Source organism: Vigna unguiculata, chromosome 7, assembly GCF_004118075.2.
Source record: "Vigna unguiculata cultivar IT97K-499-35 chromosome 7, ASM411807v1, whole genome shotgun sequence".
In the NCBI taxonomy this organism is placed as follows: Eukaryota; Viridiplantae; Streptophyta; class Magnoliopsida; order Fabales; family Fabaceae; genus Vigna; species Vigna unguiculata.
In genome coordinates, this window is record NC_040285.1 from 24,608,714 (window position 1) to 24,632,636 (window position 23,923).

General features: G+C 33.7%; 3 protein-coding genes across 3 annotated transcripts; all 3 read right to left on the bottom strand.

Annotated features, from left to right (window-relative positions):
* Window positions 1-4,156: 4,156 nt before the first annotated feature.
* Window positions 4,157-6,321, bottom strand: LOC114191328 (putative pentatricopeptide repeat-containing protein At1g12700, mitochondrial). The gene is made up of 2 exons (XM_028080497.1): window positions 4,643-6,321; window positions 4,157-4,385 (listed from the first exon to the last, which is right to left on the bottom strand). Exons 1-2 carry the CDS (start codon window positions 6,319-6,321, stop codon window positions 4,157-4,159), a joined length of 1,908 nt encoding a protein of 635 aa, XP_027936298.1.
* Window positions 6,322-9,883: 3,562 nt separating this feature from the next.
* LOC114190919 lies at window positions 9,884-13,992 on the bottom strand. Its single transcript, XM_028079997.1, has 3 exons — window positions 13,540-13,992; window positions 11,258-12,641; window positions 9,884-11,172 (listed from the first exon to the last, which is right to left on the bottom strand). The coding sequence occupies exons 1-3, from the start codon at window positions 13,826-13,828 to the stop codon at window positions 10,989-10,991; spliced, it is 1,857 nt and encodes a 618-aa protein (XP_027935798.1). The 5' UTR covers window positions 13,829-13,992; the 3' UTR covers window positions 9,884-10,988.
* Window positions 13,993-17,603: 3,611 nt separating this feature from the next.
* On the bottom strand, window positions 17,604-22,022 carry LOC114190683. The gene is made up of 3 exons (XM_028079660.1): window positions 21,536-22,022; window positions 18,885-20,499; window positions 17,604-18,801 (listed from the first exon to the last, which is right to left on the bottom strand). The coding sequence occupies exons 1-3, from the start codon at window positions 21,804-21,806 to the stop codon at window positions 18,615-18,617; spliced, it is 2,073 nt and encodes a 690-aa protein (XP_027935461.1). The 5' UTR covers window positions 21,807-22,022; the 3' UTR covers window positions 17,604-18,614.
* Between the last annotated feature and the right edge of the window lie 1,901 nt (window positions 22,023-23,923).

Genomic DNA, 23,923 nt, shown 5'->3' on the forward strand with positions numbered 1-23,923 from the left:
TAACACCGGTCAATCTTGTGACCTGGCTTGCCACAATGTTCACACTCATGTAATGCATAACACTTGTCAATCTTATGACCGAGCTTGCCACAGTGGTCACACTTAGGACGCCTTTTTCCCTGTTTGCGAGGGCGAGTCCGGTCATCACGATGAGATACCAATGCAGAAGAATCATCAACAGAAGCAGGTGTATCAGTGTTAGGTTGTTCTGGTACACGCAAAAGAGTAGAGCATGTTGAAGTTAAGGTGGGGACAACCGGGGAACCCAAAATTTGATCACGAATATGTGAATATTTATCAGCAAGTCCGTGTAATGCTCCGAGCATGAAGAACTTTGAGCATTGTTCGATCTCCGTGGCAAGGTCGGGGGAAGGAGGCAATAATTCATTGAATTCATGAAATAGAGCATGAATTTTGCCCATATAATCAGTCATAGAGTCTTGATGTTTAGAGGAAATAAGCGTTGCAAATTTAGAACAAACACCATAGAGACGTTGAGTATCATTGGTGTATAATAACTTGGCATGCTCCCAGATTTGAGCACACGTTTCGTAGGAACGAAAAAGTTGCTTTAACGAAGGATCAAGAGTACCCTTAAGAACCACACATAATTGAGCATCAATGGTTTCCCAACGGTCGTTCTTAGCAGGAGTGAGAGTAGATGCTTTCGGGGCAAGATGATCAAGATACCTCTGTGGCATAATTATGGCCAGTTAACTTGTCAATGGATAAGTGTACATTAACATAGTTAGTGTAGATGGACGGGTCAGACACACTAGAAGAGTTTTCAGAATGGGAAGAGGCAGCGGAAGACGCCATGGAGGAGGCACGGCTTCAAGGTTGCCGGTCAGAATTGGCACTCCAGCAACAGAGGTCCGATGGCGAAGGTCCGACGAAGGTCCGGCGAAGGTCCGGCGAAGATCCGGCGGAGGTCCGTCGAAGATCCGGCAAAAGTCCGGCGAAGGTCCGGCAAAAGTCCGGCGGTGGTCCGGCGGCGACAGAGGCAGAGGCAACGACGACGAAAAGAAAAGATACCTTAAGCTCTGGATACCATGTTGAGAATAAAGAAAATAGGGATTGAGATTAATCTCCCTTGTGTATAAACCACACATAGGGTAATCTATTTATAATAGAGAGGGGTATAAGTAAAAAGAGTAACTGAAAATAAAAAGATTAAATAGAAGATATTGTTTGATATTGTGGTTATCAATATCTAACAATATCTTAATAATATCAAACAATATCTAACACAAGTCTTCAGGTCAACTAACTTTTCCAGCTCCAAAGAATCAGCTACATGTTAACTGGTTGTCCTAGGTTGCTTTAGTTGAAGCTAATCTGCCCACTCCACTTCCAACAGGCTGCAGCAAGTAGCCCTCACTGGTTAGACAGGTTACACGTCCAGGTACAGTCCTTCTTCACTTGGCAGGTTCAGCTCCCAACCAATCAGCTCTTAAGTGACGTTGACAGTCTTCCAGGTTCCATTTTCAGCTTTTCCAGGCAGGTGTAGTAGGTTACTTCCAGCTCCCACTCTTCATAAGTGACCTTTGACAGCAGGTCATCACTGGTTCAGCTTTTGGCTACAGCAGGTCATTTTATTAACTGAATTGTTCACTGCACTAATTTTCAGAGCACCTAAAATCCACAAGCTGAAAAGTTATACAAGAATTATTAAGCACATAAAAACTAAATTCTATGCTGCACTAAAAATCAAAGGCTATAAGTACAAACTAAACTGATATATGCCGATAAAAAATAAATAAATAAAAAACTAAACTAGGCTATTTACAAACACTATAAATCCAACAAATGAAAAAATAAACTAAAAATATGCTTAAAAACACCTTATTGACACATTTTCACAAAAACACTAATTTTTAAAAGAAAATCTGAAAATCAATTAAAACTAAGAAACACTCAAAAGAAGTGCTTTTAACAATGAAAACCATGGCAAAATAGGAACTTAACATACCCCCCACACTACCTTTGCACTCCTAGGAAACACAGGAAACTCAAAAAAGAAACTAAAAAGCAATTTACAGATTTGATTTGAATACTCATCTCACTACTTAGCTGCTACTGTTATGCACAAAAAGAAGTACCAAACAAAGCACCAAGATTTCCAACTGGGCTGAAAACAGGTCAAGCAAGTCAAGCAAAGTAATATTCATTTAAAAATCAGTTTAGATCACAAGTCAGTGTATATCTCATCCTCTCATGTGTATCAGGTTAGTGATTATCTCTCAACATATCACACCATGAATCTGGCACCAGCACATTCTCAAACAGCCTCTAACATCCACTACTCATTATCAACACAACTCAAGATCAATAGGACTTTAATCAAGCTTGTAACGAGGCCAAGATAGAGGGTAAGATATGGAAATGGATTCAAAGCTAAAGCACTAAAGAGGAGTGAAGGAGCAATGGGAAGAAATCTGGAAAAATTAAGTCTAAAATCATGCTCCAAAAAATTCACAGATTCAGCCATCACTCTCTTTCATTTTTTCTTTTCATTCTTTTTCAGCTTTTCTCTTTTGAAACTTAGCACATATTTTTTTTCTTTTTTCTCAGCTAATCTTTCTTTCTCAAGCCACTTTCAAATTGATATCATTGTTACAGCAAATTCCCCCACACTTAAATTTTACCAAAATCCCCCAAAACAGTTCCAAAGCCTCTTCACAGCTCAATAGTAAGGTATGAAATGACATGGTTTTTCTGGTCTAAGGGCTTCAAATGAGTAGGTCAATAACAAAAACAGTTCAAACAGGCTCAAATATTGGGTTTGATGGGAAAAATTGCAAGGTAGGCTTTATTTGGTCAAGTGGCTACAGAAACAACAATGGCCTATATCACATCAAGAGTTGCAATTGAAAACAAGCTATGTCAACTAAAGTCAATTCAAGTTATGCCAAGCACTAGAAATCATGAGTGCATCACACACAAGAAGGAAACAATATGGCTCAAGTCTGACAAGGTTAAATCTGCCAAACTGATCTAGAACTGAAGTTATCATGAAAATCTACTCTACTATCAATGAATGACTGCATCAAACAATTTGGAATCTCTGAACTTTGAAAATTGGCAATGTAACACTATGCTTCACAAGAAAACAGCTAAGGTAACAAAAATAAGGCTCAAACAAACTGAAAAAAGTTTTTGAAACAGGAAAAGTTCAAAACTAAAAGCTACTACTCAGATCAGCAAAAGAATTATCTAAATAAGTCTAAATAAAAAACAGAAAAAGAAACTCAAAAGAATCAAAATACTCAAAACCTCAAAATGCACGTGTTAACTCAAGTCAGGACAAGAAATAAAAAACTGGTTAGTCAAACTGTTAGCTAAACAATAGCAAAATTCAGGTTAGTGAACTGATCAACTCAGCAAAAAGGATTAGTGAAACTAAAAAGGGTTAGCCAAAACTGACCAAGTCAGCAAAAAAGAGTTAACAAAACTGGTTAGCAAAACTCAAAACTGCATATTTAAACAAAATACTACTACTAGAATATCAAAACAAAGCTAGTTACCCTCTAAAAACAGCAAATAATACTCAAAAATAGCAAGAAAAATTTGAAGTAGCAAGTAAGACTTGAAATAGAAAAATAGACTCAAAACAGCATATAAGACTCAAAAACAGCAGTACTGCACTTATTCTACTTCCAAAAACAGCAAATGGTTAAAATATGGCTAAAAACAAAGCAATCAAGAGAGTGAAACAGCAAAAAGAAAATCAGCAGAAAAGCAAAAATGAAACCACTCCCCCCACACTTAATCACACATTATCCTCAATGTGTAAGGGGAGCAATCTGGAAACAGCAAAGACAGTACAGAATTAAGCATAAAATGCAGAAAGAAAATTGTTCTGAGGCAATGAAAAAGAAAAAGAAAAAGTGGAATGAAAACTCTGAACCTGAAGTGCACTAGTCTTCCACCACTGGTTCTGTCATGTCCTTGGATTTCTCACTGCTGGCTGAGCAGGAACTGCGTCAGATTTTTTGCAGCACCAACTCATTCACATCAATAGCTAGCTGACCAATCCTGAATGGTAGCTTCTATGGATGTCTCTTATTTCACTTGCTCGTGTGGTGCAAAAGTTTGTGGTCTGAACTGTTGAAATTGACTAGGATTAAGATTCTTTTTGCAGAATGCTGAAGTATCATGTATCCCCAAGGCCTTCTGCAAGAATATTGCTAACAGAATCTAGTGAGGCAGAATCATCAAACAACATTGCTTGACTCATTGCTTCTCTAACATCAGATCCAATCAATAGATTATGAGTGGTTGCATCAGGAACCCAACCTTTTTCTAACATTGAGTCTAGTAATCGACGGGCCTCGTGTTCCCTACCCTCTTTCAACAGCCGGCTATCAGTAAGCCATACATTGCTGAATTCAAAATGTCAACACCTGAAATTCTATCAATTGCACTAGAAATCATAGATAACTGAGAATGATTGGCCATGAATGACAGTTGATCAAATAGTTGGTCTGGATCAGGTATTAGACCTTCATTGATCATTGTATTGAAAAATAAAACACATTCCTTTATTTTATTTTGTTTACTCATACTTTGAATAAGAATACAATATACTTCCAGGTCAAGATTGCTGCCCACCATCAACATTTGTGAGAAGAATGCTAACATATCTTCTGCCCTCCTTGATCTTAACAACTCCTGCATGATAGCAGTGTGTGTGGCAATACAGCAAGAAATAGCACAAAAATAAGCTAATTGCCAAAGTCTTATGGCTTCTTTGATCTGTCCAGAGTTACATACACATTTTATCAATTTGTAGAAGGCCAAGGAGTGAAGAGAGCATCTCTTCATTGACATATAGTGAAACACTTCCATGGCATCTTCAGACTGTTTGATGTCACAGAGACCACCAACTAGTTCAGAATACGAGGCAAAATCTAAAATCCAGCATCTGGCGCAAATTTGATGAAAGAGTTTCATTGCTTCTTCATACTTGCCCAATCTACAGTTGCCAACTACAAGAGCAGAATACGTTGCACAGTCAAGAATAACAAATGACTTTATCATCCTGCCAAGAAGTGTATATGCCTTCTTGATGTCTTCATTCTCACAAAACCATCTAATGAGAATGTTCCAAGATTGACAATCTGCAATGTGTCTCTCAGATATTCTCTCCAGCAGAACATTTGCTGCCAGAATTTCACCAGCATTACAGCAACCTTCAAGCAATATATTGAAGGGAGCAGTTTCATGAACTTGTCTATTTTCTAAAAACACTATAGCCTCCTTAATTTTCCCTAATTCACAAAAACAATTCATTATATCAACAAGAACATAATGTTTTGGTGGCATACCACTGTCTATCATCTCATTTATGAGGGCAACAGCAGAATCCAACTGCAAGTTGTTGCAAAAACACCTTACTAGAACCTCATAAATGAAAGAATCTGACTCCAAATCAGAATCTTTCACCATTTTAAACAACTTCACAGCCTCCTCTATTTTATTTTCTCTGCAAAACAGAGGTATTATGCAGGTATGAAAACTCAAATCTGGTTGACATTGAACTTTGAACATTTGTTCTAAAATAATAGCAGCTTCATCCACTCGACCATTTTCAATGAGACCCTTCACAAGAATCTCGAAAGTCTTACTATTTGGATTGCACCCTTTATTTTTCATTCTCCTAAATTGATCCAAAGCTAAGTCAATCTGATTGGTGGCAGACAATGCCTCCATCAAACAATTCAAAGTGTCAACTGTGGGTAACACACATGCCTTCACCATCTCTTTATAAACAAACAACGCCTTTTGAAATTCTCTACCCTTTCCTCCCACAAGAGCACCCAATAAAGCATTAAAAGCTTCAATGGGCAGTCTATACCCACCCAAATTCATGTTCACTAAGACTGTAATAGCTTCTTCAATCCTACAATGCTCCACAAATGTGTGAACCAAGGTCACAAGGGCTTCTTCAGTACCAGGGCACCTATCCTTGGCCATGTTTTCACAAAAATCCCTCATTTCCACAATTTTCCCGGCCATGCCCAGTTTCAAAATTATCCTATAATATGTGTTCGAAGTGTGGTGAAAACTCTTTTGCCTTGAAGCCCATTTGAATATCCTAACCGCTGAGTTCAAATCATTTGTACGGTCCAAGACCCGGATTAAGTTGTCAGGGGCAAGCTTATTTCTCAAAAAGTTGAGATTTTGATCAAATTCAGATGAATCCTTGAGTTTAACAATCTCAGGGGTTTCTGAAATATCTGCAATACAGCTTGAAGAGAAATAAACCCATCTGAGGAATCGAGTAGGATATGCCGAAGATGGAAGCTTTATTGCCATGGAACAAAGTCAAAGAATAATTGAAGAGAAGGGAAAAATTGAAACCCTCACCTGAGAAGGATATTTGTCGTCAATCATGCATGGGGTAAAATTTCAGAAAGTGGGAGTTCACTATGTTCTCAAGGAAACAACAACACAAAAACACAGCAAATTGTGCCATTCTAAAAGTTTTATTTTTCAAAATAAGTCTATGATGATTTAGGTCTTCCTGGTTGATTACGCTTAAATTTTGGAGTTTTTCTAAAATATTAGTGTGATTATAAGTAAGTTTTTTATAACAATAACAATATGGTCTTAATTAAAAAAAAAACAGAAATAAGTTAGGCTAATAACTTTTGATTAAACTTTTTTTGAATTTTCAATTTAAGTCTTTAATAGATGAAAAATAAAGTAAAAATAAAATGAAAAAATTAGTATAATATTTTCATTGATGTGTTTACACTTCTAACCAGTAGAAATGGTTGTTTCACCCAAAAGTATTAAATAGTTTCTTGTTATTTGCATATGTCATCAAATGTTTACTGAATTGTTGAGTTTGCGCAAAACAAATATGCTAAATGGCTTCTTTTTTTTAATTTCTCATACCAAAGCGTTTTTTTTTTCTTTTCTTAGTTGTTTTAGAAAGTAAATTTTCAAATTTTATTGTGCAATTATGTTTAAAAATATAAAATCAAAATACAATAAATAAATGTTTAAATTAGTCCCTGAAAAGCTGAAACAGTGTGTAATAGGTGTGAAAAAGTTTGTATATGAATTCTTGGATGATTCATTTTTATTATATATGTTATTTCGTTAATAAGACTTTTAATAAAGTATAAAATACACAAAAGAAGTGTAATGAGTAAATATCTAAGCTGATATTTAAGGGTGGGGTAGTGAAAAATGGAGATTTTCAAAAAATTTCATGCAAATGAGTTTTTGAATCATTCATCTTTTCACTTATAAGCCAATATAGCAGTAGAATTATTAAGAGTACTTCATCTTAGTTTTGTATTTGGCTCTTGTGTGGTTTTCATGATGATATGTATTACAGAGTTAAAAAAATTAATTAATCAACTCTCATTATCTTCGTCATAACCAACACTACCTTTCATTCTCAAATTTTCCTTTATTTTTCTTTGAAAATTTTTAATTCAGATCTTTTCACATTTTTTTAGACATTTTCATTATATTTATTCTTAATTGATGTGATTAGTTTATTTGACTTAATCTTTTAAAGATTTTTTTTCTGTATAAAATGAAACTTGTGTTTTTTATTTTTTAAACGGTTAAATATGTTTTTGTCTCTTAAGTTTTAGTAAATTTTGGAATTAGTTCATCTTTGAAATTTTATACCAATTTAGTCTTTTAGAAATGCATGAATATAGTCCTTTTTACACATTTTTGTTAAATTTATTTGACATTTTAAATGCCTTTTATGATAATATTTGAGTTAATATTGAAGCGAAGACGTGTCAAAAGGTATAAACAATTCAAATTCAAATATTATTATGAAATGCATTTGAAAAGTGAGGTAAACTAAACAAAATTTGATTAAAAGGACTAAATTAATGTATTTTTAAAGATGAAGGACTGAATTGATATAAAGTTTCGAAAAGTGACTAATTCCAAATTTTACTGAAACTTCAGTAAAAAAAACATATTTAATTATTTTTCAAATTGTAAGATAATTTGTTGATACATTGTATATGGTATAGCAATTAATACAATAGTTTTTTATTTTTCATAACATTTTATCTTTAAAAAAGTATAGGTATTTTCCGTTTATTATATAAAAAATAACATTTCATATGTTCACCTCAAATATTGATCTTTAAAAAGAAAGGAAGGTACTAATTATATAATGTTTGAATATTAATGTTTTTTCTGGTGTTGTGGACCAATTGTAAAGTTTATTGAACTCATTGGACTTTGATGGACATTATTTTTCAAACTAGACCACTAAACTTTTGACTCATGGTGTTTGATTGAACCAAGTTTTATCAAAACTTGTAAGCATATAATTGTAAAATTGTTAATTTGTATGGTCATAAGTTTTGATAAAAATCTATAGAATCAATGAACTTGAACTTGATGTTTGGTAAAAGATAGATTAAGTTGAAATTAACTATGTTTTTTTTCCAATTTCTTTTTGGTACGAAGTTGAAGCTTAGCAAACCTGCACTCAAATTTTGTCATGTGTCCAAAAGAAGTTTTACACTCATAATATAATACAAGGATTTTTGAAAAATTAACAAGTTGACTGTGATTTTAATCCTTAAAATTGTAGTTTTTGTCTTTTTTGTAATCCTAAAATTTAAGAAAACGATTATAGTTTATGATATTAACTTTTGATAATTAGTTAACAGTGACACCTGAGAATTATTTTATAATTATAAAATTATAAAATTTAAATTTACACAATGACAACTATAAAAATGATTAAACAAGTAAAATATAATTTTGCTAAGAATTTTGAACATTTATTACAAACTCAATTAAAAAATAGAAATTTTTTAAATTTATTGAGAATTAAAAACTTAATTAGGTATTAACAAATTTTTAAGAGTTTTATAAAAACTTTGTTTCATCCATGGTTATGGCATCACCGTTCAAGTGCTTTGTGAAAATTGAAAATAGGACATCGCCTTAATTTATCCTCATTATAATTACAATAAAAAAACTTAAACTTACTTTATATTTAGACAAGAAGTTTCAATAAATTAAAATACTTAATAATTAAATTACTTATAATCAAATTTTATTTATTTTTTAAATAATTAATTTAAATAAAATAATTAAAATATTTTAATTTTAATTATTTTGTATTTAAATAAAATAATTTAAATTTTATTTTAGAAAAAAACTAAACTATATTTTAAATCTAACTTAACTTCATTTAACCTAACTAAATTTAATCTAAATCGATTCGATCTAAATCAACACTTATTTATTTTTAATATTTTTTGGTTTGAATGTTTCACAATATATTTTCGAAGCTAAAAAATACTTTATGAAACACTGGACCCAAATATTCTTTTTTATATCGGAAATATCTTCAAATAATCGGAATTTATATTCAGGAATATATTTCCAAAAGAAAATACGTTCGGAAATACTTAATTCAGAGTGTATAAAAAACATATCTTCTCATAATAGAATAGTGAAATAGTGAATCAGGATTTCTCCCTTAAGATTGAGTGTCCACCTCACTTCCGTTATCTTCTTCCTACATCCATCAACACCGGCAGCATCTTCTTCCTCCATCCATCACCACGTTACATATCTGTCTTCACGTACACTTCCGCCATCACCAACGCCTATGCCGCTACAGATCCCTGAATGAACTCTTCTACTCATTATCTAAATCATGGAGAAGACCAAGCAAAAATATGGATGGAGAAGTAGTTTAGAGAAATGGAGAAGGGCAAAGAAAAAAAATGGATGGAGGCAAATGGAGGTGCAGTGCGGCGCTGAATGAAGAAAGAAAGAACTGCACACTTCTAAAATAATTAAGGTTTTTAATATATTTTAATAAAGGGTAAAGTAGAAATTTTAGATTTTAGGGAACCGCAGAAGAAGCAACCGTAAAAATATTGGACTAGACAAACATTTTGATGCCACAATCAGAACTGACCTAAAAGCAAACAAAAAAAGAAAAAAGTTTATAATAATAAGACTTCATCAACTATACAAACTTCTCAGAAAGCATACATTCAGATAGACATGATATACTGTGTTTAGGCACAAGGTTCCCACCATTAAAAGAAAATGGTAGGCAGAAGGAGCATAGACCTATTCCCACCAGAATGGCCAAAATTCCCAATTATGATTTGAGAAATATGCCAAAAGGCAACTCCAAGTAAAGCATGAACATTAAAAATCACAACCCCACAAGCACCATCAAAGCATTTTGGTTCCACGATCGTCTATCATTTCCAAAAACTCCATGTAGTGATTTGATCATAGTGAAAATCCTCCAGAAAAAATGCCCTGTGCATGTGTCAATATGGTATTTTATTTTGGTCGGCGGTCAATATAGTAAATCATGAGCTTCAAGGATAACCAGTAAACAATATAACAGTTTCTGAATTGCATTCCACATATTCCCTGAACAATAAAATGATTTGATAAACCATGGTGATACACCAACACAGTAGATTCACGTTGCTTGCCTGAAACTCCAAAAACTTCCAGCAATGCATAGTTTGGTCATTATCCTGGACCGCTACTTAAGACTTAAGAGGCATAAGTCAAAGGATCCACAGTTCGGTTCAACAAGTCAATATCCAAACAAAATATGTGTAAAAACATAAGTAGAAGCCAAAGTTTTGAGGAGGGCATATTGGTTACAAGATAGATCCACTGTGATGTATATAAGAAACCAGTGGCTGAGAATTTGTAACCTTAGCAACCAGAAGAGACTTTAGGGTTTGTATGTTTGGAGTTTCATTTATAGTCCAAAAGTTACTTTTGCTTTGCCCCTTCAACAGAACTAAAGAACCTTACGATTAATCATATCTGTAAGCTATAGCATCCAATGTACTTGGATACCGCAACTCACTATTACTAACTGCCTTTTATTAGCAGTAGAAAGAGATGTTTATTCAGATAACTCCTGATGTCCTAATCAAACTGGCTGCTAATATATTTAGTAACTTTTTCATTTTGCCGACATGCTTTTGGAGTTATTCGCATGCTATGACCTCTGAATCAGATTTCTCTGCTAGGGTGATGTTAACTGGTTGCCAGCCCAATTGTTGATGCACAATCCATTTTTTATAGGAAATCGCCAAACTCAAAATCTGTAGGACATCACCCAAAGCATGATCTTTCAAGCACATATTCTTAATCACAATACCTGCTTCGTACCTGGGGAAAAGACAAAATATAAACATATAATGAGAAGCAGAAAATTTTCAGAAGCTGAAAATAAACTAAATTATAGTATCCTTACTTGCACTGAGTATTCATTATTGCCAATCTTCCAGGAGAAGTAGCTAGAAATTTTTTAATTTTTTTCCACGTCTCTTTTGAGTGCTTCTTAGGATTACCACCTAGAGTGCATACACACTTCCAAACTTGATCATTCTTACCAACAAACAACTGCAAAGCACCTACATTCTGCGCCACTACCATCTGCTGCTCAACAGCCATCTCCAGAGCCTTCTTGACATCTGTATTGCGATGCTTGGGATCTCCAAATCGAATACAATCTGTTATATTTGACTCAGTTGGCTTAATTTTTTCAGTTTTCAGTGTGTCCAAGGCAAGTAAAACAACCCCTATAAGATCTTGGACGTACTCAGAAGATTCAGGAGTTTCTGAAGATCCCCACGTACCATTATCAGGAAGATTATTATCACCCACAGTTGCTGATGATGAAGGTTGGTGTTCTGGACCATGTGCATGGCCATTATACAAATTTTGTGTGTTCTGTGTCATCTTCCCATTTGGTTCATCAATAGATTTAACAGGATTTGGAGAATTACTGTAAGAACTCCATTTCAAGTCCCCGTTCAATTGATTAACAGGGTACGGATCATGAGCATTACTAAGATATCCAGAAATATTACCAATATCTGGTCCTGCAGAGAAGCTGGGCCCACCAGTCCAAGGCGGCACTACTGAAGTTGCAAAACTTGGTGAATTTAGAGAAAATGTTTTGCTTAGTGAAAATGGAGGCTCCAAAGGAAAATTATTTGATCTTAATGGTTGTGAAAGTGGATTTTCATGATTGCCTTGTAGATTACCATTATTGAGCCAAATTTGATCAGGATTGCCACAAATAAAATTTGGTGTAGAACCACCTGGGGGAACATTATGGGTATAATTGCCGGGTGGAGAAATATTTATATTCTCATAATTTTCTTGAAATCCAACTGGAGCCTCGATGACCTTGGGTCCATTTGCTTTATTTGACTTTCTCCCATTCGTCTTCCCATGACGTCTACCAGGCTTATTCTGATTTCCTGTATGAACTTCTGAATGGGATTCCACATACTGTGGTATCTGAAAGGCATTATGGACTGGACTTTGTACCGAATCAGGAGACGATTGGATGTCATTATTACCAACTTGTGATTCACCTTTCGTAAGGGGAGGTCCTCCAGCCAAGAGACTAGTCCAAAGCCACACACTCTTAGCAGCTGCTACCAGGGGTGCAGAAGCTTTCTGTGGTTGTGCAAGAAGAATATTATACCTCCTCAACCGCAACTGATGAAGAGCATTGGAGAAGTCTCTATCACCAGATATTAATAAGTAATTAGCAGGTGCAGGATTGTCCACCGCCCAGAACAGCATGTCAACAAGAATCTTTTTATCACTTGCATCTTTAACACCTGGCAGCAAAAATATGAAAATACAAATTACACGAAATCATAATTTGAAGTTTTCCATTATCAGGAAAGCAGATAGATTTGCAACAAACTATCCCGAGAGGCTCATAACAAGGTATGTCAACAGAGAAGACTAAACAAATCAGTAAACTCATTGACAACCCCTTATCATGATCATTACAAGTTGATTGTCATCCCATAGGCTCATAACATGATAAAAAGGTACTTCAACAGAAAACACTAACAAATACGTAAACTCATTAACAACCCCTTATGCTCATTTTAAATAGATTGTCATCCAAGAGGCTTTTCCAACTCCATCTTTAAGGTCTTGTTTGGTAGCAAGAAAATATTAGTTGTTTGATAGGATCCACTGGAACAATTCCCCTTTATTTCTCACTATTTCCATTCTTTCTTTCTTTCTTTCTTTTTTTATTTCTATCTCCTTTTATTTCTTTTGGACTCTACCAAGATGATCCTAAAAGACTAGCATGATTAAAGACCAAGAAAATCAAACAAACTAACAAGACAGAGGATTCAAGTAGTGTTAGTTATGAGCGAAAGTACAGTGTCAAAGTCTTCTGTCATTTATTTATTATAATATAGCTTTTAATTGATCTGAGTTAAAAGGAGTCGTTTGATCATGGAATCTAGTACTGTACAAGGTCTGTTCAAGGCTAGGTTACTGGATACACCACAGCAATGCATCCTTCTTCCTGGACCGGAGTAGGCAAGTCATAAAATCGATGATGACGAGGATGAGTAGTACACAAGCATTAAAAAAAACCCTATGATAAGAAGTTAGTCTAGGTTCTGATAAGCTTGAAATTCAATATCAATCATTTTGAAGGAATTGAACAGAATAGTTTGGGGGGTTGGAAAGAGAGAAAGAACGGATTACCAGCGGGGACATGGTTGAGGGAGATGCCGGTGCTGGAGAGGGCATGCTGGACGGAGGCAGTGATGCCAGTGGTGTCGCCGTAAGCAGAGATAGAAACGGGGCCGCAATAATTCATCCGAATGAGGGCGGAGCTTATGTTCTGCGCGATGGCGTAGGGATCACACCCTTTCGGCACTTGGCAGTTCTCTATGTCCCACCAAACCGACGTTTTGGCCAACGAGTACTGTGCCTCCGCAAGCGCCATCCCCGCTCCGCCTTCGATGTGGGACATAGTATTTCTCATTTTCATTATTTTTCATTCACCATTACCCTCTTTCTTAACTCTGTCTCTAAAAGAACTCATTTTGGTGACGCGTAAAGTTCGTGTCTTTACTTTTCAGTGACCGTTTTCTTATACCAGTCTCCTTGATTGTTCTTAAAGCTTCTTTTTGGTGACAATAGGGAAGAAGGGATGCGCATAATCTTGAAATGAAAATAAAAAATAAAAAATGAGAGCTAGGGGGTGTGATTGGATATGAAAAGAGAAAATACAAAATAAAAGAGATCATTATAATACATGTTTTTTAACTTTTTTTTCTTTCTCTATTTTCATTATGTTTCTTAAGAGTATATATACTTACATAAATAAGACCAAAACGTAAGTATTTTTTAGATATATTAAAAGACATATTTTAAGAATTTGTAATTTATATTTCATAAATTATTTTAACCAATAATTTATTTAAATTTATTATTATTGTTTATATTTTAATATATTTTTTATTATTTGTAGTTTTATTTTATTTATCATTATTTATTTCAATATTAAAAACATAATCAATTAATACAACATTTTTAATATTTATTGAATTATTTTAAATTGTTATACAGTTTTGTTCTTGCACGAAACATAGTTTTTTGGAATTTAATCTTTTTTTCTTTCGATTTGAAATAACTCTGAACTACTATTTGTATTTAAAAAAATTTAGTTGTGCTTATATTTTTTTTTATGATTGACTGAAGTTTTTTTTTTTTCTAAAATGAGGGAATAATTTTGTATTTTTTCAACATTTTTCAAGATTTTTCATTCTTCAACCTAAATGGTCAATATTATAATTTTTTTTTTCATTGTTGTGCTTCGAACACTTTGTTTTGTAGTTTTGTTAATGAGGGAGGATCACAAAGTGTAATATTTTACAAGAATGGTATATATAAAAGACGGATCTATAACTTGTTAAAAGAGTCTACAATTCGTTATAAGTCGACTATTTACCTTCGATTAGGCGATTGATTTAGGTTATTTTCTCCTTGTTAGAATGTCGATCAAGAAATATTGATGGAAACAAAGGGTTGAAGCAAATCAATAAGGAGAACAAAGCAACAACCATCATGGAGATTTAATGGATATTAACTACTCAAGACCCATTGATTCTAAATCTGCTAGGAGTAGTTTTTAGGATAATTTTATCTATTTAGATCTCAAATTCAAAATCTTGTAATTATCCAGATTTATATTATATTATATTATACAAATAACTATGGAAAAATACATACATTCTGATGAAACGCACAAATAAGACAAATGGCTAATATAATGTTGATGGTTACAATTTGGGTCACTGCTTCCATTAATTTTTGTTACAAGTTTCTTTAATTTTCTTGATAATTTATTTCTTACAATTTACTTTATTATTATTATTATTTTTATTTCATTACTATTTGTGTAATCCTCATAACCACAGTAGTATTTTGGATTTTACCACTTTTATATTTCATCAATTGTTACTGTTTTTTCATCTCCATTGTTACGTAGAAAGAAGAAAAAAACAAAGATACAAATACAAATTGTCTTATACATTAAATTATCATTGAAGTCCAAATGAAAATGAGATTAAATTCATTCAATGTATGGGTAAAATTAGTTCACAAAATTAGTGATTTGTACATCAAATTGATTTTCTTAGTCGAAACTAATACAAGACACCCTAATTAGATTGAAAAACAAGTATTTATTAGTCTGGTTACATCGAGTAAATTTAATAATAAATAATAATAAAAAATTGATCGAAACTAAATCCTAAAAAAAAAATACTAAAATATAAAATAAAAATGATGACAATGAAATTTTTTTCAACTCGTTGTTTATATATATATATATATATATATATATATATATATATATATATATATATATATATATATATATATATATATATATTTATTTATTTTCAGTGAGTTATAATTTTTAATACAAATATTTAGTTAATATTAGTGTAATACCAAGATGCTTTGAAATTTATTAGTTCAATAGATTAGGATGTAATTTATATTAAAAGTATTATGAACTCAAAAAAAATATCTTATTTTTCTATTCAGCCTAAATTAGAAAAATAACATTCAGAATTTATTTATTTCACTGTCATCTATTTGTAGCAAATGGAAAAAAAAAAGGTTAGAAAACATTTTCTTTTCTATTTTTGAAAGCATTATTTCTTCTCTTTTTTTTAACATAATACCACCATTCTTCTTTCTCGCATTTCCATATTAATAAATAACCCTTCAATTTAATATATGATAAAACACACACTCATATAAAAGACTATTTGCTTGGTTTTATTTAGTCATTTCATTTCTTAAAATAAAATGTACTTTAGTTTCCTCTAATGTCGTATTTTTCATTGTAATTGGATAAATTTTATTCATTGTAATATCTAAAGGTAAAAAAAAGGACACTGACGCAGATTATAAGAGTACAAGCACCTACAGTCAGTATATATCGGACTTTAAACTAATTTTAATTGAATATTTATAGATTAAAACATACTTTATTTTATTATTTATCAATTACTTTTATTAATATTTTATATTTCTTATCTTCCTTTTATAAAACTTATTTTATTTCCATGTGAAAACAAAACAAAACTTAATTCTCTCTTTTAAGTTTTTTTCTCCTTTTTCTTTCTAAAAATTCCACTCCATTTCTCAATTTTTTTACTATCAAATCCTACTCCTTTATAGAGAGTGAGGTTTGGATCGTTTCTTTTCCAAACATAAGTTAAATTAGATTAAATGTTTGCATGGTGTAAAAATGCTTAGTTTCTTATTTACGGTTAGATTTGACATCAATCAATTTTAGTGGAGTTGGTTGTAAGAAGTTATTATCTAAGTTTATTTAATCGTGTATTGAATTTTTGTAATGTTTGGTTAACTTGTTCTAGGTCTCTACATTTTTTGTGATTTTTCGATTTGGGGGTGAAAATTGCTTGAATTGAAGTGCTTACAGGTCAAGGAATTTATTATTTTTCCACTTGGGTTGGAAATTATACAAGTGGTTATATGTAGAGGAAGCTATCATTTTTGTACTTTGTGAATAAGTTGGAGATGGATGTTAAGTTAACGCTATGAGTGAGACCTATATTGAAACTGGTTTGGAAATGTAGAATGATTAATTGTGTATTGATTGACTTTGAAAGTTGAAGTAAATGATATATTGAATTTGAGCATGGGTTTTGAAATAGTTGTATTTGAACAAAAAGTTAAGTATTTGAAACTAGTTAGAATTATAAGTTTTGGCACATGTGAACGCGAAGTATAGGTGAATACAAAGATGTCTCTCTAGTACAAGAATTAAGCATTAACTTACTCGAATGGAAAACATAAACATTTGAATATAATTGCATAAATGAGAAGAGAGTACAAAAAAGTTACTATTTCATTCAATTCCAATCCAAAGAAGCTTAGCTACTCATGATGATGGGATATTACAATACAAAACTAGTAACAATACATAACAGTGTTTACAATATGAAACTATGTTTATTCTAACCTTTTTTCACTGAATATCTAAGACATACCATGCGCTCTCTATATATAGAGACAAGCTGCCCTGTCCTCTAAAAACCTTATTCCAACTAAATCTATTTGTTAACCAAACATCAATTCAAGTTCATTGATTAAACTGCTTCTCATCAAAACTTGTGAGCAAACAGATTAATAAATTATACTCAGACAGCTCTATAACAACTTGGTTTCACCATCTATGATAAGCTTATGGAGTCAACATTCACTCAAGTGCTACGTGAAAATATTGGAAAGACAAGAATATTATATTGTACTAGGCAAACTGAAAGGGCTTTTGATGCAACAATCAGGACTCACTTATATGATATATTGTGTTTATACACAAAATTCTTAGCATTAAAAGAAAATGGAATGTAGCAGGAGCAGAGACCTATTCCCAACGGAATGGCCAAAATTCCCAATTATGATTTGAGAAATATGCCAAAAGCCAACTCCAAGTAAAGCATGAACATTAAAAATCACAACTCTACAAGCACCATCTACTCGAGATACAGAAATCATTCTGTTCCCCGATCGTTGATCATTTCCAAAAGCTCCATGTAGTGATTTTTGTTGATAGTGAAAATCCTTCCGGAACATGCCCTGTGCATGGGTCAAAATGGTATTTTTTTTGGGTCGACGGTCTATAGTAAATCATGAGCTTCAAGGATAACCAGTAAACATAATAGTACAAGAGTAAATCTGATTTGATAGACCATTTCTGAGGTGATAAACCAACACAGTGGATTCACGTAGCTTGCCTGAAGCTCGACAAACTTCCAGCAATTCATAGTTCGGTCATTATCCTGGACGCTACTTAGGAGGCATAAGTCCAAGGATTCACGGGTTCGGTTCAATAAGTCAATATCCAAACAAAATATGTGTAAAAACATAAGTAGAAGTCAAAGTTTTGAGGGGAGTATATTGGTTACAAGATAGATCCACTGTATAAGAAACCAGAGGCTGAGAATTTGTAACCTCAGCAACCAGAAGAGACTTTAGGTTTTGTATGTTTCAAGTTTTATTTGTGGTCCAAAAGCTAATTTCCTTCCCCTTGAACAGAATTGAAGAACCTTACGAATAGTCAATCATATCTGTAAGCTATAGCATTCAAGCTACTTACATACTACAGCTCATTATTACTAACTACCTTTGATTCACATTAGAGGTTGATTCAGATAAGTCTTGGTGTTCTATTCCAACTGGCTGCTAATATATTCAGTTACTATTTCATTTTCCCAGCATGCCTTTTGGAGTTATTGGCATGATACGACCTCTGAATCAGAATTGACCTCAGTAAGGGTGATTTTAAGTGGTTGCCAGCCCAATTGTTGATGCACAATCCATTTTTTAACGGTAATCGCTATGTTCAAAATCTGTAGGACATCGCCCAAAGCATGATTTTTCAAGCACATATTCTTAATCACAATACCTGCTTCGTACCTAGGGAAAAGACAAATATATACATATAATGAGAAGCAGGAAATTTCAGCAGCTGAAAATAAACTAAATTATAGTATCCTTACTTGCACTGCGTACTCATTATTGCTAATCTTCCCGAAGAAGTAGATAGAAATTTTTTAATTTCATTCCATGTCTCTTTTGAGTGCTTCTTAGGATTACCACCTATTGGGTTTACGCACTTCCAAACTTTATCATTCTTACCGACAAACAACTGCAAAGCACCTACTTTCTGCTTCACTACCATCTGCTGCTCAACTGCACTCTCCAGAGCCTTCTTGACATCTGTATTGCGATGCTTGGGATCTCCACATCGAATACAATCCGTTATATTTGACTCAGTTGGTATAATTTGTTCAGTTTTTAGTGTGTTCAAGGCAAGTAAAACAACCCCTATAAGACCTTGGACGTATTCAGAAGGTTTAGGAAATCCTGGTGATCCCCACATACCGTTACCAGGAAGATTATTATTACCCACAGTTGCCGATGATGTAGGTTGGTGTTCTGGACCATGTGGATGGCCATTATACAAATGTTGTGCATTCTGTATCATGTGCCCATTTGGTTCATCAATCAACTTAATAGGATTTGAAGAATTAGTGTAAGAACTCCGTCTCAAGTCCCCGTTCAAATGTTTAACAGGGTGTGAATCGTGAGCGTTACTAGGATATCCAGAAATATTACCAATATCTGGCACCTTTGTAAGTGGTGCTGCAGAGAAGCTTGGCCCACCAGTCCTAGGTGGCACTACTGAAGTTGCAAAAGTTTGGGAATTTGGGGAAAATGAACTGCTTGGTGCAAAAGGAGGCTGCATAGGAAAAGAATTTGATCTTAATGCCTGTGAATGTGGATTTTGATGATTGCCTTGTAGATTACCATTATTGCCGCGCATTTGATCAGACTTGCCACGAGTAAAATTAGGAGCAGAACCACTTGGGGGAACATTATGGGTAAAATTTGGTGTAGAACCACTTGGGGGAACATTATGGGTAAAATTTGTTGTAGAACCACTTAGGGGAACATTATGGGTAAAATTTGTTGTAGAACCACTTGGGGGAACATTATGGGTAAAATTTGGTGAAGAACCACTTGGGGGAACATTATGGGTAAAATTTGGTGTAGAACCACTTGGAACACTATGGGTATAGTTCCCAGGTCGAGAAGAATTTATATAGCCATAATTTTCTTGAAGTCCAACTGGAGCTGGATTCATGACCTTGTGTCCATTTGGTTTACTTGAATTTCTCCAATTCGTCTTCCCATGATGTCTAGAATCAAGTTGCCTTCCTGTACCAGGAAATTTCTGATTTCCTGTATGAACTTCTGAATGGGATTCCACATACTGTGGTATCTGAAAGGAATTATGGACAGGACTTTGTACCGTATCAGAAGACAATTGGATGTCATTATTACCAACTTGTGATTCACCATTCGTAAGGGGAGGTCCTCCAGCCAAGAGACTAGTCCAAAGCCACACACTCTTAGCAGCTGCTACCAGGGGTGCAGAAGCTTTCTGTGGTTGTGCAAGAAGAATATTATACCTCCTCAACCGCAACTGATGAAGAGCATTGGAGAAGTCTCTATCACCAGATATTAATAAGTAATTAGCAGGTGCAGGATTGTCCACCGCCCAGAACAGCATGTCAACAAGAATCTTTTTATCACTTGCATCTTTAACACCTGGTAGCAAAAAAAAAAATGAAAGCATTAATTACACCTACATGAATTCATTATTTGAAGTTCCCCATTATCAAGAAAGCAGATATATTTGCAACAATTATACCGCGAGCCTGATAACAAGGTACTTTAACAGAGAAGACTAACAAATAAGTAAACTCATTGACAACCCCTTATCACGATAATTATAAATTGATTGTCACCCCAGGGGTTCATGACATAATATCAAGGTATTTCAACAGAGAAGACTAACAAATCAGTAAACCATCGACAACCCCATATTATCAAACAATATTAGTTGTTTGTTGTTAGGATCCACAAGAACCATATTCCCCTTTATTTCTCACTATTTCCATTTTTTTTTTAAATTAGAGGAGGGTATTTAGCCTTTAAATTTCTATCTTCTTTATTTCTCTTGCCTCTACCAAGATGTTCCTAAAAGATAAGCATGATTGAACACCAAAAAAATCAAACAAACTAACATGGCAGAGAATTCAAGTAGTGTAAGTTATAAACCATAGTACAGCGTCAACCTCTTCTCCCAATTTATTTTTCTTATTATATATATCTATATATATATGTATATATATATATATGTATATATACATACATATATATATATATATATGTATGTATATATATATATATGTATATATATATATATATATGTATATATATATGTATGTATATATATATACATGCATATATATATCTTTTAATTTATCTGATTTAAATGGAGTTGTTTGATTGTGGAATCTAGTATAAGATCCGTAGGTTTGTTCAAGGCTAGGTTACTGGAAACATAATAGTAATGCTTTGTCCGGTCCTGGACCGTAGTTGACAAAAGTCACACAATCGATAATAACGATGATGATGATGACGATGACGAGGAGGATGAGTAATACACAAGCATAAGAAACAAAAGCTATGATAAGAAGTTAGTTTAGGTTCTGTTAAGCGTGAAATTCAATATCAATCATTTTGAAGGAATTGAACAGAATAGTGTGTGGGGGTTGGATAGAGAGAAAAAATGGATTACCGGCGGGGACATGGTTGAGGGAGATGCCGGTGCTGGAGAGCGCATGCTGGACGGAGGCAGTGATGCCAGTGGTGTCCCCGTAAGCAGAGATGGAAACGGGGCCGCAATAATTCATCCGAACGAGGGCGGAGCTTATGTTCTGCGCGATGGCGTGGGGATCGCACCCTTTCGGCACTTGGCAGTTCTCTATGTCCCACCAAACCGACGTCTTGGCCAACGAGTACTGTGCCTCCGCAAGCGCCATCGCCATCGCCGCTCCGCCTCCGCCCATCTTACTGGTTCTGGAACCTTCTTTCGGTGTCTACTTAGATGAAGTGAAAGTGAACCTTAACTTGTAGCTCCGGTTACGATTGTGGAAGAGAATGTGTCTGGTTGAGGGTTAACGGGAAGGGAAGTAACGGTGTCCGTGTGAGTTGACGTGTTTGCCCTTTTGGGTTTGGAATACGGAGCGAAGAAGAAGGATAGAAGAAAAGAGTGTGGTTGGAAAAAAATGGGAATGGACTTGACTTAGAGGAGTAGGTTCTAATTACAGGTCAGCATTTTTTCTCTTTTTCTTAACCTTGTCCGAAAAAGCTCTACTATTATGACGCGGAAAAGTTTGTGTCTTTCTTTTTCAATGAGTGTGGTAGGTGACTCGCTGATGGTGGAATAATTGTAGTTTTTAATTTATAAAATGACAATTGTGATAAATTTTATTTTTCTTATATTAGTTTGTTTGATTCTTCATATGTTGGTAGAGGGTGAGAGTATGGGATACGCATAACCCTGACATATAAAAGATGAGAGATTGCGGTGATTTCGATGTGTGGTTGAGTAAGAAACAAGAACAAAAAATTCAGAAAGTTGGTTATAATATACACTTATTAAAACACATGCATATAAATATTTTTTTATTAAAAATAGATATAAAGTAAATAATTTGTATAGTTTTTTATTATGTAAATAATTTATTATTATAAATCATTATTTGAATTAAAAATATAGTTATTAAAAAATAAAATTTAAAATATTTTTTTATTATGAATAATTATTTGAATTTTAAAAAATATGAATAATAATATGTGAAAAAATATGAATCGATAGAATTGATATAACAGTTGAATTTAAAAATACAATTATTAAAAGATAAAATTAAAAATAATTTTTTTATTATGAATAATTATTTAAATTTAAAAAATCAGTTATTAAAAGATAAAATTAAAAAAATGTAAACACTAAAAAGATGAATCATCTTAATTATATAATAATACTAGTATAGATATAATAGTATAAATGTTTTTTAAATTTTTCTTTCCTTCTCTATATTTTTATTATTTTGTTATTAAAAGTCTATTTGTGGAGATAAATAAGATCATCCCTGTAACATCCCAATTTCAGCAGCTTAAAATTAATAAAAATAGGGAGTTTCATCATAGTTCCAAAACAGATAATCCAGTGTACCCAATATATTAATACAGTCTTACAAAAGGTATGACTATAAAAAATATATCACTTATACACTTAAACTAAACTAATAAACTCTATACTACTGACCACTGCTAAAGCTCCCACTGCAAACCTCCTCTTCAACACTAACACGATGGCTCTTCATCCTCCAGAAGTGCCTTTGACACTGCAACCACATCTGCTCCCACTGAATAGGTGATCATCGCAAAAGGAAACATACAACACAAGACAAGAACACAAAAAGCAAGGGTAAGCTAATCTGATTAAGGAATCATGCAGTTCAATTATAAACAGAAACCACGCAATCTTTCTCATTATCACCAGACTCATATAGACCACCACAACACATTTACATGACTCTAGACTCAATATCCGGATTATGTAAGCGACATCGGATCTCTTGGTGGCCTGCACCTGCGATGGTTCCCAAACTCTGCAGAGTTTGGACACAAGGGGTTATCACCCAACCATTCCCAGGGTAAGTCCCATCACCTCTATGGCGGATCGGGTCCATAGACCAGGACCTCCTGCTACTCCTCCCGACGTAATCCATCATACTCTACATGAGTCTTAATGGTTACTAGGAGCGTCAGGATACCAACCAAAACTGAGTCCTTATGTCCTTACATACACTAAAACATTCCTCTTAGAATTTCCCTTGAAATCCTAGTTCAACCACTTCTTCTCATATTCCAACTTCATGCAATTTCACCGCACATATTACCAATCATAACAATTCATGCATATCATAACTAAGTTCATATTTTAACATTCAAACATAGCTTCATCCATTAGAAACAAAGAAATAACACTCAACTGCAGGGTTTCTCGCCCAAGCTAGAAGGTTTCGCCTAGGCAAAAAGGCTCTCTCGCTTAGGCGAGTCATTCTCGCCTGAGCGAGGCTCAAAACAGAGAACAACTCAAACTCTGGGCGAATTCTCG